General features: G+C 37.5%; 1 protein-coding gene across 3 annotated transcripts in view; it reads left to right on the top strand.

Annotated features, from left to right (window-relative positions):
* Positions 1-17,319, top strand: part of Rsu1 (Ras suppressor protein 1) — a 188,722-nt gene that overhangs the window by 94,280 nt on the left and 77,123 nt on the right. For 2 of the 3 annotated variants that reach the window (XM_003462766.5, XM_063237873.1), the window contains exon 8: positions 8,376-8,508. The exons of the other annotated variant lie outside the window; for it this stretch is intronic. In XM_003462766.5, the coding sequence (XP_003462814.1) occupies positions 8,376-8,508 (133 nt within the window). The remainder of the gene's footprint in view (positions 1-8,375; positions 8,509-17,319) is intronic. 3 annotated transcript variants of the gene reach the window in all.

Here is a 17,319-nt window from a genome sequence, read left to right as displayed (position 1 = left end):
GTCCAGAAAAAAACATAAGCAACATTGAACTGGAAATGTCATAAATCATTTGGAATATGTATGATTGTTTTCTCAGCACAGATTTATTACTGGGGTGGACTTCTGGGTCAAACAGTATGAACATTTTTATAGCTCTTAATATAAATTGCCAATTCACCTTTCAGAAAAGAAGTGCCAACCAGAGCTAACCAGCAATATAGGGAAAGTGCCCATTCCTTAAACCCTAATCAACTGAAGGAATTTCAGTTCTTTGGGATCTGTGCCAGGCTGGCAGGAGGAGACATACATATATGAGTTGTAAATAAGTAGAATACACAGCTCAGCCCTAAGTAACTTGATGTTTTCTAGTCATTGTATTGGCCTGTGCTTGTGTATTCACAGAAATCAAGTTAATTAACCATAAGAGAGAAAGTATTTTCTGAAGTTTATGTTTCAGTATGCCTCTTACTTTCACAGAATCTACATTTTTTTTCTTCTTTTGAAAGCATGTCGTAGGTCTTACAAAGGTGTGCGGTGGAATAAAAATAACTAGGTAATACAAATGGCCGAGTAGCCCCTGCACCTCCAGCATCAGAGATTAGCCAAGGACTAGAAGACCTTCCAGAAAGAGAAAAGCAAATCATTTCTGTGCTGAGTATCACAAAGCAATTAGATAACACTGTTGTCAACATTAAATCTTTCTGGGAACTGATGGAGTGGTTTGAGATAGTGTTAACTTAATGCTAAACTAAATGGGAAAATGTCCCGTTATGGTAGCAATCTCACACATGTGTAACGTAGACAGCTGTGACAGCGCTGCATATGGAGCTCACTGGTAGAGCACTTGCTTAATAGGCGCAAGGTCCCGGGACCAAGCAGAGCCTAGTGCTGACATTTTTAGCTTCCCAAGAGATTGGAAGAGTGGCCTTTACACAGTCACATGAGCAGGGGACCTTGAGACGGGGAGGATATTAGAGAGGAAGATGAGGAATGGTCAGTGCTTGGGAAGCCCACCAAGCCGGGGTACAGAAGAAATTTATCAAGAAATCTTTCAATTCTCCTGGAAATGAAATTGTATGTTACTTCTGCTTTTGATCATGGGCATTTGAGAACCTTAGGAACAGGATCCTTTCTTAGAAGAATGTGACCAAGCGAAGTTGGCATTCATTTTCAGAAGCTTATGAATTTCTTTCTTTTTCACTATTATTTCTTTCTTTTTTCATTTTATGTATAAGAAGGTAAAACAAAATTTCATAACAAAAAATAGAATAACAATAATTCCTATATTACATGTTGCTAGCTTTAAAGTAGTTGCTCAGGGTACACGATATGGGCATAAAAATTTCTCCAAATGATATTAGCATAACCTTCCTTTTAAATGAGCTAAGAGACACTAATACTGTAACTGAATTGCATGTTTTCCCTTTTCCCCACTGTTCTTTCCCATTTTGCCCATCCTAGTTACCTGAGGAAATACTTGTTTTAGTCAAAAATTCTCCAAATATGCATTGTTTCCTTTTGTAGGTTTCACTAAAAATAATAATGAAAGTAAGTTTTCTTAGTGCTTTGCAATTGATAGAATCATTTTTATATGTACTCTAGTCTTCACCACAATCCGATCGATTGATCTTGAGGTCCTTACTTGGCAACTGAGGAAAGCTAAGGTTCAGCAAAATATAGGATTCAGGCACATTCTCCTGACCAGAGTCAATGTGGGATCAAGAGCGAGGACCATTGAATGCTTTTTTATGTGACCTGACATTGCGTGATCAATAAAAAGGAAATCTGGTGACCAAAAATTAGACTGCCTCCCACATTTAGAAGGATGACAGGGAAATCCTAAAGGGATGCCAGATTTAACACGTGAATTACTTATTAAAAGCCGTATCTGATTGCAAGATAAACCCACTTTGGTGGCACACGTTGGGGTTGAGCGCTGGTCTTTTTCTGGTTAGCCATATTTATAAGTGACGGAGAGCTCTCCATTCTATTTAACCCTGGACCACACACATCAAATGGCCAAGAAGAGAATGAGCTGAAAACAATGTGAAATGAATTTTTCTTCATTGCTAAGGAACTTCTGGATGTATTTGCACCAGCACATGGGGAAATCACATGTTCCTTTTGTTGGAGCTATTTGGCAAAGTGGTTTTGTTTTTGTTTTTAAATTTTTTTCTTATTCAAATTGTTCCCCTTCTACATCAGAACAGTAGCAGTTTATTTTAGCATGCATTGTAAAATAGCAATGCATTGCATGTATGAACAAAATGCCTCTTTTAAAAATGTGTTACCGGAAAGGCTGAGCAGACAGTTGCCAGGATGACAGTGTGGCCTTGCATTCCCTGCAGAATAGATTTGAGAGCTGTCAGGAGACACCTCAGCTTATTTTGATTGCATGATGATGTACAGAAAGAGAAGCAGCCTCAGCCCTAGATTCTCGGTCCTCTTAGGGCTTGATAGACCAGCATTAGCAATGTGGGCAGAAAGGATGGGCCACTAATCTGTGGGTAACACTTTTTAATAAGATATGCTTCTTGTCACCAATTAGCATGCACTGTATATTTTGAATTTGTTTTTGATAAATTCCCTTTCAGTGTACTTTAATCTTGTAATTGTTAACCCTTTTTCATTATCAAGATAGTGTATGCTTTGAACAGCATGGGACACTTGAAAGAGAAAATTTAATATGCTAGGTATCCTTTTTGTTTTGTTTTCACGAAAACATGTCCATACTATGAGATTTTTATCTTCTTTTGTTAAAAAATGGATCTTAGGAAATGCAGTGTTCTCTGATTTTTTTAGTAATATAGATCTCTCTCTCTAGATCAGTACATATGAATAAATCTATTTTAAAAACAGTAAAATTTCATAGTATGGCCCTGTGTACATTATTGTGCTTATCACTTGGTAATGAGCATTCTGGTTCTTTCCATTGTTTATTGAAAATATTCACTGTTACAATAGAATCATCATTTTATAGGCCTTATCATCATTTTCTACTCAGGAAAAAGAAGCAAGAAAATAGATGCTTTTCATAATCTGCCATTATCTATCATCATGCATTTCTATAATTAGTAGTGTACCGCATCATAATAAAAATTGCAGAGCTTTATGGATAGACCATCTCGTTATTTCGAGAGCATCCCTAAATGCAGCTTTTAGTTTGTGTTGGAGTCATTTGTGGCTCGCTTCCTTGGGATTCATGGTGGAGCAGAGGTGATTGTGCAGCTGTCACGACATCCCATCTGTATCCCTCTGTGAGCAAATCAGTTACCTGGATTTGGCAAATCCAGTATAATAATGATAGACTACCCAATCAGCCGCAGTTTTGTAAATTTACCTTTTAGACTGTGGTCTCAGATTTTTATGACTGGGTATGAGAGAGCCTGACTTTTAGAGTGCATTGTGTAAAATGCTCTCTGGGGCATTATTTTGAAATTAGGAAAGGAAAAAATACTGCTTTGATGACATGAAAATTTGCCCTGATCCTCCCACCTCTCACCCATGATTACTCATGGCATGACAATGGTGCTCACGGCCACATGTTTGAGGATTTTGAGTACTCAGGAAGAATTTGCACAATGTGATTACTGAAACAACCAATTTCCATAAGTGAAAATGAGCATGCTTATTAATGGGGCCACAATTGCCTATTTCATTCAATCACATTTATAACAAGCAAAGAGAACAATTGTTTTGCATGATTTAATGTTTATACAATTACCATTGCACTGCGAAGCTTGCTGTATTAGAGGCTAGGGAAAGAAGCATATGTGGTCCTTTTGCAGGTAATAAAATGGAAAATCCAATTTGCAATTGCAGAATAAGCCTCTGAGTGATATATGATCTTCATAGCGGCATTGGTCAGGAGGTCACTGCTAATCACGGCGCTGCCTGGCTTCCCCAGTGGCCTGCGCCTTCTGACTGAGGAGTGAGCAAAGTGAATCTGTGTCTGGGAGCCAGCCAGCGTGTCTGTAGATGCACCACTTTCGAGCTTATTAGATCCTCTTTGTCACAGTGCTTAATCCTGCTGCCTGATCCTTGTTAGAACACCACTGGAGTACCGCTCAGCCTTCTAATAAAGGGGATGGGTGAGGGGTGCACTCTGGGTGCACTGAAGCGTGCGGAGTGAGGGCGGTTGCAGGCTGACTGACAGTAGGGTGAGATGCTTCCTGCATGTTATTACTTAAAAGGGAACCTACCCCAGACAGCTGACAGACAAGCGTGCTGAGGCAGTGGGGACTTGTTGCTAGGCCGATATGAGACGGGTGTCATCTTTTCACACAGTATAATGGCCTAGCTTTACTCTAATTATATTAGCCCTCTTCTGAAACTGCTGTGTGTTGGGCTGGTGCAGAGTGAGGTAAGAGAAGCCAGAGATGAATAGCTTGCTGGGAGGATTACAGCTACACAAAAGCAGAGATTGTGTTATCTGCCAGTTAAAAAACAAAATAAACACATCGTATCGCACCAAGTGATAACTGCACAGGCATTGCCCGGTTAGGCTCATGTGTGACGGGATTCCGTCCTGGTCACAGGCAATTGTTTCTTCCTGTGAGGTTTGCCTTGGACACTGAATGCTTTTTTATGGTGTTTGTTTAAAAAGCGTGAATGCCATCCAACAAGAAGCCATTGCTATTTTTCCTCCCATGAACTTGAGTCATCCTTTCTCATAAGCTTTCCAGTTCTTGCAGCTTTATGGAACACCTGAGAATTTGATTTAGCGGCAAGTTTGAGACTAAAATAAGCAAATAGGAATGGGCTGGTGTAATCCAGAGCCCCACCTCCTCCTGCCACCTCTGGCCAGAAAGTGCGCATGGTTTCTGAGTGATGTAAATGAAGACACTCATGAATAGTCCCCGGTCCTTTCTGCTTTCCTAACTCTCAGACATCAGTGTAAGACTCCTTTTCCCTGAAGGGAGTGTGTCTAGTTTGCATCCAGCATCTCCTATGTGCTCCAGTTAGCAGAAGTCATTAGCAATCCCCTATGGCTCTTTGTCTCCACTGACAGCGCTAATAGAGACATCACATGGGACTGACAGATCTCCAGCGGGTGAGAGGCTTCAGACAGAAGGGCATGGCTGACCTTTCCTGGCATTATTCCTCTAGGTCGGTCTTCCATGTGTGGCAGTTAGGCAGCATACAACTTTAGTGCATTATTTTTGGAAGATTACCATTAAAAAGACTGCAGCCTTAGTAAGAAGCTATTAAGAAGTTAACAAAAAGCTGTGTGTGTGTGCCAAAGAGGGTTCATAGGCTTTTGGTGGTAGAATGTGGGCTCTCGTACTTTAAGTTCCACGTAGTCTATTGAAATCTACTTAGCTCACAGTAAACCTGTACTTTTGGATTATTGAGGCAAGCCTGGCAACTTGGCAGAAGGGAGCTTGTGATACAGGTCAGAGAAAGAAGAGAGTCTCTTTTACTGTCCTGTTAGTCATCCCAGAGCAGATTTGGAATAGCTCAGCCTTATCTATACATTCTCTTTCTCATCTCCTTTCCGGTCCATGTTGCTCTCATATTGACTGAGGGCCCTGAGAATATACTGTGGTCCGAAATATTCTGTGCCTCAAACATAGCTACTTTCCCTCTTCTGCCTGCTCTTCTCCCTAGTATAAAGAACAAAGTCCTGTTCTCATGGTCTCCATCTGAACCACACGTTAACAGGAGATCAGTGCAGTTGAATTAATTTATGGTAACACATGAGTGATGGAAAGTCCTGGGTACTTGTTCAGTAGAATAGAATTCTACTGACTAGAAATTCAGATTATGTCTCCCTAGAACAAGCAGTGTTGGGGATGAGAAGGAAATAATTTGAGGGCAGAATTGCCAGTAATGAGGGATACGTTTTGTTTAGAAGTTAGTTCACATGCTAATTGTCTAAACTTACAATGTTTATCACAGCTTTTCTTTTCTCCTCCTCATCTGCTTTGGATACACAGATTTTTCCTAGAGTTTCTATAATTTGTTTCCTGGTTGATTCCATGCTGAATCAATGAGAAGGGCTTGGAGGCAGGAAGATAACAGGAGGTATGCACAGGTTACTTCTTTGGTGCGTGTTTGAAGAGAGGTTGTTCACTTGTAGCGCCTCCGGACTCAGTTCATTGGCAAATTGTTGCACTGTGATTACTCCTGCCTGCAATGCACGCCTGTCCCGTGGTGCCACCATCCTGAGAACAGTGCTCAGTGTGTTCACTGGGCACGGAAAATGTGACATATCAGAAATGGGCTTGTCTGTAAGTAAGTAGGTTTTTTCCAGAAATTGTGTTACCCTCTTTTTTAGAAAAAGGGAAATTTGAAGAAAAAGAAGTAATAAATAAGTGATATGAAGAGAAGATATAGAAGTATCATAAACCAGATCGTAAGAGGAAATAGGAATGATCAAGAAATGTAAGCAAGAGATCAGTGAGGAAGCTAAAACCCCTTCCCTCAGTAAAAGCAGAAACAAAAACACCAAGATGAACCCAGGGTAAGGTGCTCAACTGAGCAGAATCTCTGTAGCCCTTGGCTTTTCATTCAGCCTAGACAGCTTTCTGACTCCTAGAGAAGCAAGCTCATTAGTTTCTGAAGGGACTTAATATCTGACTAATCATAGTTAATCACTAAGATAAGGACAGTGACATTATTGATAATCTTGGAGAGAAATGCATCTGCTTATTTTTGCACTTGACACCAAGTTCTTAGTTTCCCTGGAAAGATCATGGTGAACTATTCTCTCTTAATATTTAGTAATATTTCTTTCCTTAGAAGCGTGTTGTGAATTTGTAATCACTTTTCTTTCTCCATTTTTCTGAACAGTTGCAAGTCCATATCAGGAAACCAAAAACAATTCAAAGTATCCATTTTGTTTAAAGAAGAAATATTGCATCATTTTCCTAGTAAAAGTTTCATTTATCCTTTCATTCCCAAAGCTCAGATCAGCTAAGAAATGATTTGTGTCCTGCTATACTTGCATCCCAGAATACATTTTCATTGCCCTGACTGATCAGTGATGACAAAATAGACCATAGAGCCTCAAAACAGGACCAATGTCACTTTGGTGTGTCTCCGGAAGAGTAATTGCTGAATGTCTGTGCTCTAGCTGCCTTGGGCCGTGGACCAGAAGTCTGAAAATGGACATACTTGGTAGGAATTTTATTCATTCATTCATCCATTTATTATTTATTCAGGTACCAGGAATCGAACTCAGACCTCACACATGCCAGGCAGGTGCTGTAGCACCGAGCTGTACGCCTGGCCTGACTAGGAATTTTAGGATGGCTTTCTGTCCATTTGCTACCAGGAAAAGCTACCTGTACCTCAACTGCTTAAACTCTGTGCTGCCTTTCTCTTTCATAGGTAAATGAATTATACAAAAGTTCTTTTACACATCATCTTTTCCATTTTTGAACATACCAAAAAGAGAAAAAATAGATTGATATTCAGAGATACGTTCTTAACAAGGCAATATCTAGAGCTATATTCCCTGCCTGTTTTTATTTTTTATTTTGACAGTCTCACTAAGGTAGATTGCCCATGAGATCCTCTTGCTTCAGCTTCCCAGAGTGCTGGATTATAGGTGTGCATCACCACATCTGGTAAGCTCAACTTCACTGGGCTAGACCGACATGTAATTTAATGTGACTGTTTTACCTGTAGAAAGAAAAAGTGGTTCTAGTCATTCTTGAGTCATTGGCAGCGTTTTCTGATGTTGGACATGATCAGTGAATTCCCTCAGGCTTCCATTTTTTCACCTAAAAGGTGATGTTGGTAACTAACGGGAGGACTGACAGGGAATTCCATGAGGAAACGGTTCTAAAAGAATTCATAAACTGTTTAGAGCTGTACAAGTATTAGTCTCCATCATTAGCCTGTTAATAAGCTTCATTTAATGCTGATTCTGAGATTTAAATCTGATTATTGTATTGAGCAATACAATAATCACTTTATTTGGGTGACATTTGTGTCTTCATGTGCTCCTTTCTTGATGTAAAGGTAAGATTGGTCTTAGCTCTACTAGGACAAGTTAATATTCACTTCCGTTCTCAAGATGGAATTTCAGAGATCTTCAGTATTACTGCTTCTTTCAGTCTTGGGCAAGTCTTTTTAGTTTCCACGGCAAATTCCTAGAGATACAGGGCCTGTGTTACACTGGCAAGCACTTCTTCCAGGGTTGCTTCTTTCTTTTCCCCCTTCTATGTCCCCCGCCCCATCCTTCCTTCTTATTTCTTCTTTCATTTGGTCTTAATTACTTTTGTACCTGCCAGAGATGTTTTGGGGTAAGAGATTTTTTTAAAATGCAGTCAGTGTCCACAAGGTCGCAAGGTACTAAGGGTTGAACTGTGGCTACTGAACACGACCTGGTCTGTGCTGGTTGAAATGACCATCACCTATTTCTTTCTTCTTCTTCATCCTTTTAGGAAACTTGGATTTAACTGGTCAGAAGCAAGTATTCAAAGCAGAGAACAATCCCTGGGTTACCCCTATTGCTGACCAGTTCCAGCTTGGCGTGTCCCACGTCTTTGAATATATCCGCTCTGAGACATACAAATAGTAAGTAGACTGTGTTTTTCTAAAATATCTGTGATTTTTCTAGTGTTTATAATTATGGCATTTAAAGAATTACCAGGTAACATTGTCTTATTACTGGTAGTTAAAACATAACATTTTAAAATGTTTTATTAAAAACTACATGTGGGAATTGTCCTGTAGATTACTTTTACTTGATGTTTGCAAGGGCATTTTTGCCAGTTTTGTTTAGAGAATTTTTAAGGTAGTAAATTAGTTGAATATTCATGGCTTGAAGGAAATTCACCAGACATTTTAAGATCAGAACATACTTTATTCTTCTGTGAACACAAAGAATTACAAATGTTATGAACATAAATTTTAAGCGTTTTTTTTTAAATAAAATCAGAGAATACTAGAAAAGCATCCTATGATTATGTAGAAGATTTTACTGTACTGACATGATCATCTCTAAGGTAAAGAGAAAGGGCAGAAAAAGAGAAGTAAGAATCAGCTTTAAATCACAGCTTCAAAATACCTAAAGTCTTGGCTTCAGGTTAAGGGGATTGCGGAGTCACCACTCAGCCTAGCCATTGTCACCTCTTCCTCCCGTGTGGGTTTCAGAGAGATTCTGCTGCCTCCCACCTGCCCCTGTCGCTGTTTCCCCACTTAACCCCAGCAGCTATTTATCTCAGTGCTTAACTGATCCCTAACTGACAGCTAGGCTAGTTTTAAACATCTTTGAAAAAAGACTTGGAAAAAAAACTATAGTTAGATTTAAGCTATATGTGTTCAGTATCAACTTTTGAGAATTTAGCATCCCAGCTATCATTGAGGAGCTAAAAGATTGTCAAAGATTATATTTAGTTGAGAATCTCTCTCCCCCTCTCCCTCCATCACTCTCTGTCTGTGTCTGTATCTCTATCTCTGTCTCTATCTCTGTCTCTGTCTCTGTCTGTGTATCTGTCTGTCTGTTTCATATATATATATGTGCCACCAGATCTGTGCTGGGTTATGAGGCTTCTGTCTATGAATGGCTATTTCTGCCAAGCACCATGAAAAACAATGACATTAAAATTAAATACAGCAAAATTGTCCAAATGATAACATGTTCTTATGGATAAAAATATCTTAAAGTATACTCTGTATTTTTAGATGACATTCTGACATTTATAATATCGTTAATAAGAAGAGTAAAATGGAGGAGGTATACAATATGTGTTACAGTTGGATGAGCCATGTAGATATGTGCAGTTATTACAGATCCAGTATTTATTTTAAACACAAATATTGCCTAGCGTTAGAAACTGGCTTGGTTAGTGAGATGATGTACAAATGACATAATTGCATATTAGCAAATTGTTGTTCATTTTGTTTTTCTTAATTGTTGCCATTGTGAGTTTTAGATATGGCTCAGTTTTTTTAGTGGTAAATATCAAGCTATATAGAGCTTGGTTTATGGACTGTGTTTAAGATCCCTTTCTATATATGGTACTATGTAGGAAATACCTAAGTAAATACCTGTTAACCCAGAACTGAAGGAAATACTCTTGATTATTTTAGATATCCATAATAGTAGCATTCATCATTGGGAGTTTATACCTGTATATGACTTATCTTACTTCTTTTTCTACTCTCCTCCCTTCAGATCTTATGATTATTTACAAAAACTTTATTCTGTTTTCCTTCCATTGTCTTTTTTTTGTCCCTTCTTTCCTTTTTCCTTCTTCTTCTCTTGTTCCCTTTCTCACCTTAACATTTTGTTCCCATTTCCTAAATACCTATTATTCATTCTTATCCTCACTAGACTTTTGGTTTCTCACATCGGAGAAACAATGTGTTATTTAAACATACCTGTCTGAATTATTTCACTTAATAGTATGTTCTCAAAGTATATCCATTAGTAGAAACATCTCAAGTTTATTCTTCTTTATGACAGAGTAGTACTCCATTGTATATTTTTTTAAACCTCACATATTTATCCATTGATTGCTTGATGGGCATTTGAGCTTGTTTCAAGAGTTAGCTATTCTAAGCTATGCTTCCATAAACATAGTTTTGCATATATTGCTTTGGTATGATACTTATAATTCTTCCAGGAAGATACTATGAAAGGAAATGACTGGGTCAAATGGAACCTCTAGTGTTAGTTCTTTGAGGAATATCCACACTGTTTTCCACAGTTAGTGCACTAGTCTACACTGTCACCAACAGTGGGTTCCTTTTTTCCCCACAGACCTACCAGCATTTGTCACTGGTTGATTTCTTGATAATAGCCATTCTTTCTAGAGTGAGATGGAAGCTAAGTGTTGTTCTAATTTGCTTTTCTGAGATGACCAGTGATGTACATTTTTTCATGTATTTGTTTGCTGTTTTTTATGGTTCAACTCAAAAGAGTGTATTCTTCTCAGATGCCCATTATTGGATTCAGTTTCGAAATTTGAAGGATTTTGATTTTTTGAGTTGTTTTTGTAGTGTAGATATTAGTCCTAATCTGAGAAACAAATTTCTTTTCCTCTCTGAGTTGTTTCTTCACTCTGTTGGTGGTTTCTTTTGCAGTATAAAAACTTTTTAATAAGTGGAATTGCAGTTGATTCCTTGTGATAGTTCTGTACAATTGAAGTTTTTTCATAAATTCTTTGCTTACACCAATGTCTTCAAAATTCTACCTATTCTATCTTCCAGCATATTTACTGTTGGATATATTTCTGTTTTGATACATAGATCTGTGACCCATTTTGATTTTAATTTAGTGCATGGTGAAAGATAAAGGTCTAATTTTAATCTTCAGCATGTGGAAAGGCAGTTTTTCTAGCAACATTTATTAAAGAGGCTTTCTCTCAGTGGAAGGATTTGACTTCTTCATCAAAGATAAGATGGTTGAGTATGCTTGGAGTTGTTTCTGCATGTTCTAATCTGTTGCACTGATCTTTAGGTATGTTTCTTTTTTCTTTTCTATGCTGTTTTTATCATGGTAACTTTGTAGTATAGTTTCAAGTCTGGGATTGTGATGTCTTTGTTTTAGTTGTCTAGATTTTTTTTTTCTGTTGTAAGTCTTTTCTTCCCAAATGAATTTTGGGATTATTTTTCTCTAATTCTGTGAAGTATGCTATTGATGTTTTGATTGGGAATCCATTAAATCTGTATAACAATTTTGGAATTATGACCATTTTCACTATATTGGTTTTTCCTACTCTAGAACAAGGAGTATCATTCTATTTTCTGATATCCTTTTCAATCTCCTTTTTCAGAGTACTATAGTTTTCAATGTAAAATTCTTTAACTTCCTTTGTTAAGTTGATTTTATTAGGTTTTTTTATTTTTTAAATGCTATTAAGAAAGGTGTGGTTTCCCTGTTTTCTCTTTCAATGAATTTATTATTTGTGTACAGGGAGGGTATTGACTTTTGAGTTTTGGCTTTGTATCCAGCTACACTACTAAATTTGTTTTTGTTTTTGGTACCAGGAATTAAGCTCATAACCTCATCCTAGCCAGGCAGGTGCTATGCCATGAGCTATATCCTTGGTCCCTTGAATTTGACTATTAAATTTGGAATTCTTTGGTGAAGTTTTTGAGCCTTCTATGTAGAATATCATATCATCTGTGAATAATGATAATTTAACATCTTCCTTTCCTATTCTTATTCCTTTTGTCTCTTCTTTAATTGCTCTGGTTAATGTTTCTAGAACAATATTGAATATTGAAGAATAATGATAGTGAACATCCTTTTCTTGTTCCTGATTTTAGAATGAAAACTTTAAACTTTTTTCCTTTTAGTAGGATGTCAGCTGTTGATTTATCATAGATGGCTCTTAACAGATCAAGATGAAGACCATCTATTCCAGTTTTCTGTACGGTTGCTATCATGGACTTTTTTCTGCATCTACTGAAATGATAATATGGTTTTTGTCCTTGGCTCTGTCAATATGCTGTATTACATTTGATTTTATATGTTAAACCATCCTTACATCCCTGAGATGAACCTCTATTTGGTCATATGTTGTATAATCTTGATGATTTGTTGTATTCTTCTTGTCAGAGTCTTACTGAGGACTTTTGTATCTATGTGCATGAGAGAGATTGGCCTGCAGTTGTCTTTGTTGATTGGATTCTTTTCTGGTTTGGGTATCACGGTAATACTTGCTTCCAAGAATGATATTGGGAGTATTATTTCCCTTTTAATTTCATTAAAGAGTTTGGTAAGAAGCAGTGTTAAATCTTCTCTAAATTTATGGTACAATTCAGTGATGAATCCGTCAGGGACTGAGCTTTTCTTTGTTGTAGGTTTTTAGTTGCTTTTTTAGTTTCATTGACTGGTACTGGTTTATCTAAAATTTTTATTACTTGATTTAAGTTTGATAATTCATATGCATTTAGGAATTTGTTCATTTCTTTTATATTATCAATCTTATTAGTATAAAGTTTCTTGAAGTAGATTTGATCATCTGCTGGATTTCTGCAAGATCTGTTGTGTTTTCAGTCTTTTTATTCCTAATTGCATGGATTTTGTTTCCTTTTTTTAAAACTAAGATTGGCTAAGGGTTTGTCTATTTTACTTAATTTTTCAGTGAGTCAACTATTTAGTTCATTCACTCTTTGTATTGTTTTCTTAATCCCCTTTGCATTAATTTCTTCTCTGATTGATTCTTCTTCTTTTATAATACCCTTCCTCATATGAGCTGTTGGCTTGGCTTGCTCTTCTTTTTCTAGAAGCTTGAGGATTAACTGTTGGTTATTTATTTGAGTTTGCTTTGTCTTTGTGATATGGGACTTCTCTGATATAGGACTCTCATAGGACTGCTTTCATCATGTTATATAAATTCTAGTATGTTATAACAGCATTATAGTTTAATTGTAAAGTCTGCCTAATTTCTTCCTTTTTTCATCTGTGAACCATTGGTTGTTCATGAGGGTGTTATTTAATTTCCATGCATTTATGAAGTTCTTTTTGTATCTTTTGCAATTTCCAAATTCATTGCACTATGGTCTGATACTATGCATGGAATAATTTTAATTCCTTTTCATTTATTTAAGCATATTCTATGAACCAGTATGTTTTCTATTTTAGAGAATGTGCCATGTGCAGCTGAGAAGAATGTATATCTTCATATTGTGGCACAGAACACATCTACTAAGTCCATTTGGTGTAGTTTAGTTTGCTTTAGTTCTGATATTTTGTTATTTTTTGTCTGACTGATCTATTTGTGACAGTGGATTATTGAGGTTCCCAGTTACAGTCATATGATTGCTTATTTGATTTTTTCAGGTCCATTGATACTTTTTTTATATAGTTGAGTTTGTCAGTAGTTGGTGCATATATAGTCATGATTGTTTCTCTTCCTCTTAGATTGTTCCTTTTATAAGGTTGTAGTGACTTTTATCCCTCTTCATCAGTCTTAGCTTGAAATCCACATTGTCTGCAAATAGAATGGCTAGCTACCCTTGCTTTTTTCTGGGTTCCTTTCATGTGGAGTATTATTTTCCATCCTTTGATCTTTCAATTTATGAATTTCTTTTTGAGTTAAATGTGTTTCTTGTATGCAGCATAGTGTTGGATCTTGCTTCTTGATCCTTTCTGCTGGTCTGTTTCATTTTGATTGATGAATTGAGACTTTATCATTGATGGTTATAACTGATAAGTGTTGACTTACCCTGTCTTGTTATTTTCCTTTTGTTGGTTTCCTCTTTCCCCTCTGTTTAATTGCTTGCCTTGCATAGTAGATTCATTGTGTTGAGGTTCATTTATCTGTAGCCCTTGTTATCTCTTTCTAGAATGTCCTTCAGAACATGTTGCAGTGCTGATTTGGTGGTCATAAATTTCTCAGATGTTCTTTGTCATGAAAGTATCTTCTTTTTCTATTAGTTTTGAAAGTTGCTTTTGTGGGGGTATATCAATCTGGGTTGGAGGTTCTTTTCTTTTTTCTGTTTTCTTTTAGGGCTTGAACTACTTCACTTAAAGTTTCCTTAGGAGTTTGTGTTGAGAAGTCTGCTGTGATTCTGATGGGCTTTGCTGTGTTTCTTTTCTCTAGCAGCTTTTAATATTCTGTTATTATGTAGAACTTTTGAATCTTGACTATTACATGCCTTAGTGTAAGGTTTAAAACTTTTTAATTTGCTATAAACAGTTTTATAGTTTATAGAGCTTGAGATAAATGGCATATGAAAGTGCCACTAAATTTAAATTCATTTAATAGAATTAATTTGTAAATTCATGCATTTTGTAATAGTTTCAGGATCATTATTAGGCAGTTAATCACCATTGTACACTTAGGAAATGATTTGTATTTATAAACATATATTTAGGACTCTGGATAATGGAGAGTTTTCTTGTTTTGCCTCAGTGGTTGGTAGTTACTTCAGAGGAAATACTTGACACATTTTAATCAGTGATGTTTGATGTATATATTATTATCCATTATTAGCATCCTACTTTTGAGGTCATAACCCAGCAATTTGCCTACTGTGAACTCACTATTCTTTTTAATTTATAATGCTTATAAAGCACTGCCTTATCTTTATAAAGCACTGCCTTAGCTTGTATACAGTTAAGTCAACATTAAAGAGCATAGGTAAGCCTAGAGCATCATTTGTCCCCTTTCTAGGAACCCCATTTGCTGCTCATCTATGTGGCCTTGATTGGAAGGACACAGTTAATGTCACGGTCGCTGAACTAGACCGCTGCCCAACTAGGACAGAAAAAAAGCTCCCCCAGACAGATCTGTTATTCACACCTGGGGGAGCATAGCTTTCAAAAGTAATCCAGCAGCTATCCCCCATTCAGCTCAACCTACAAAGAGCTGTTTTCATGAAAAACCACAAGAGACATACTGTGCACGCCAACACTATCTATCACCTATCCTTAGACCCCCCTACTCAGAGACCCAGAATTTTACACCTCCCTCAGCAATACCTTCCTCCCCTATCTGAACTCCCCTATAAAAACATTTCCTTCACCCTTTGCTCAGGGCCAGCCGTCTTTTTGCCCTTGGTCCGCTCGGACCCAGCTGGCGATAAAGTCCTCAAACATTGCTTCAGCTTTGCCTACCTCAGTGGTCTCAGTTGTGCCTTGGTTTCCCTAACAGTTAATATGAGTTTTTTAAGGCCAGGATGCTTGATGACTTCTGCCCTTCCCTTCTATTGGGAAACGAGAGGGAAGATGACTGTTCCTTCAGCTTTCCTACCTGTCCTCCCCTAGTAACTGTCACCACTTCTATATACATTACACCCTCCCAGCTGATGGCTGAACAAGACACCAAGTCAGACTAAATAGGACTCTTAGTTTTTTTATTAAAAGTATCTACAGAGTGCTAGGGATGTTGCTCAGTGGGAGAGTACTTGCCTGGTATGATCCCCAGCAGAGAAAGAGGGAATATACATATATTTACCTGTATAAATTATTCCCATTCTTTTTTTTCCAGATCACTCTATGATGATTTTAAAAATTTGAAGTTCTCCTAAATGCTCTCCTAAAAGACATAGTCATGAAAATATGAATAGAGGCATATTAGTGTATCCTTATTTAATTAGAACTAAATACTGTTTTAAGTAGCATTTTATGTTTAAAGGATTTGCAGTGTCCTTCCAAACTATCAGGAAAAAAAAATACTGTTCTTATTAGTGGGGACTTGGTTCTTTTTAGAAAGCTTTTCATGTGACAACCTTCAGGGAAAGCAATTGTTTCTGACAGTCATTAAAAAAAAAAAAAAAAAGGAAGCGTATTTCACATTCAGTGCCCTCACTGTAGATCCTCAGTTCTAAAGTTCCTGGTGGTTGCTTCTTTGTTTCTTGTTACTTAAGCCATAAATACCCCTTCATTTAGAAATCCTTTTATATTTACATTTCTATCTTATATCTCAAGATCTATCTATCTATCTATCTATATTTGCAGTTAGATCTTTGAGCACTCATGGAGGCATAATTTCGTTTTGGCATTTGAAATGGTAGTGAACCTCTTTCCTTTTTCTCTTTTCCAAACCAATTAACCTATTACCTAAATGAGGGCAGTAAAGAACTAAAGAACCAACCAGAATGTTTGATTTTCATGCAAGGCTGTGGGTGACTTTCACAGCAACCTTGGTGTTCTCAGTACGGCTCCCAGGGCTTCGGAGCCTGGGGAGGCAACAGCAGGAAGATGGATTAACTGATTTATAGGCTCTAATGGACTGCGAGAGGACACACGGACACTTGAAACAAAACAGTGAATTTGTTGCTTCAGAAGAAGTGAAATACTTTAGGATGATTTGCCTTGATGATGATAAAAGCTTGTTCAGCAAGGCAGGAGGAGGCACAGGTAGTTGTGGCAGGCAGGATGTTGAGGTGTCCGCTTCAGAGGTTCTGTGAAGGACATTTCGGGTGTCCTCTTCTTTGTGTCTCCAGCAGAAGTGCCTCTCTGATAGTCTGTCATACTTTCTGCAAGGGGCGCGTGCCTGCTGGTGTCGTTGCTTTGCCCTTTACAGGTTGTTTCCCCGTTAAAAAGCTGTGTCAGTTGTGGTTCAGGGTCACATCCGACAAGTGTGTTAGCGTCTTCTCACTATTTATTTGATGGCCTCTTTTATTTCTGAGAAAGAGAATTATGATGGAATAGTTATCAGTTGTTCTGTTTTCAGAGCATGGAGTATTTTTTTCCTCTCAGGAGGAGCAGCGGAGTTGAAGTCAGGGCCGTTGATGAGATGTGTTGTGAAAGGAAGTAACTCACACCTTTCACGTTTCCATCAGGGAAGGGGGACGGCAACCCAGGATGGTTTTACAATCTGACAAGTTAACTCTTGTCAACAAGTTCACAAAAGAAGAGATTTGACAACTGCTAGGTGGAAAATGTATCGGTTGAAGGAAGCATTTGGGAAACAGGCTTTCTCA

This window comes from Cavia porcellus, unplaced genomic scaffold (genome assembly GCF_034190915.1).
Source record: "Cavia porcellus strain 051 isolate PalLab524CR breed Dunkin Hartley unplaced genomic scaffold, mCavPor4.1 scaffold_27, whole genome shotgun sequence".
Classification (NCBI taxonomy): domain Eukaryota; kingdom Metazoa; phylum Chordata; class Mammalia; order Rodentia; family Caviidae; genus Cavia; species Cavia porcellus.
Note: the sequence above shows the minus strand (reverse complement) of the source record. Positions and strands in the feature narration are given on the sequence as shown.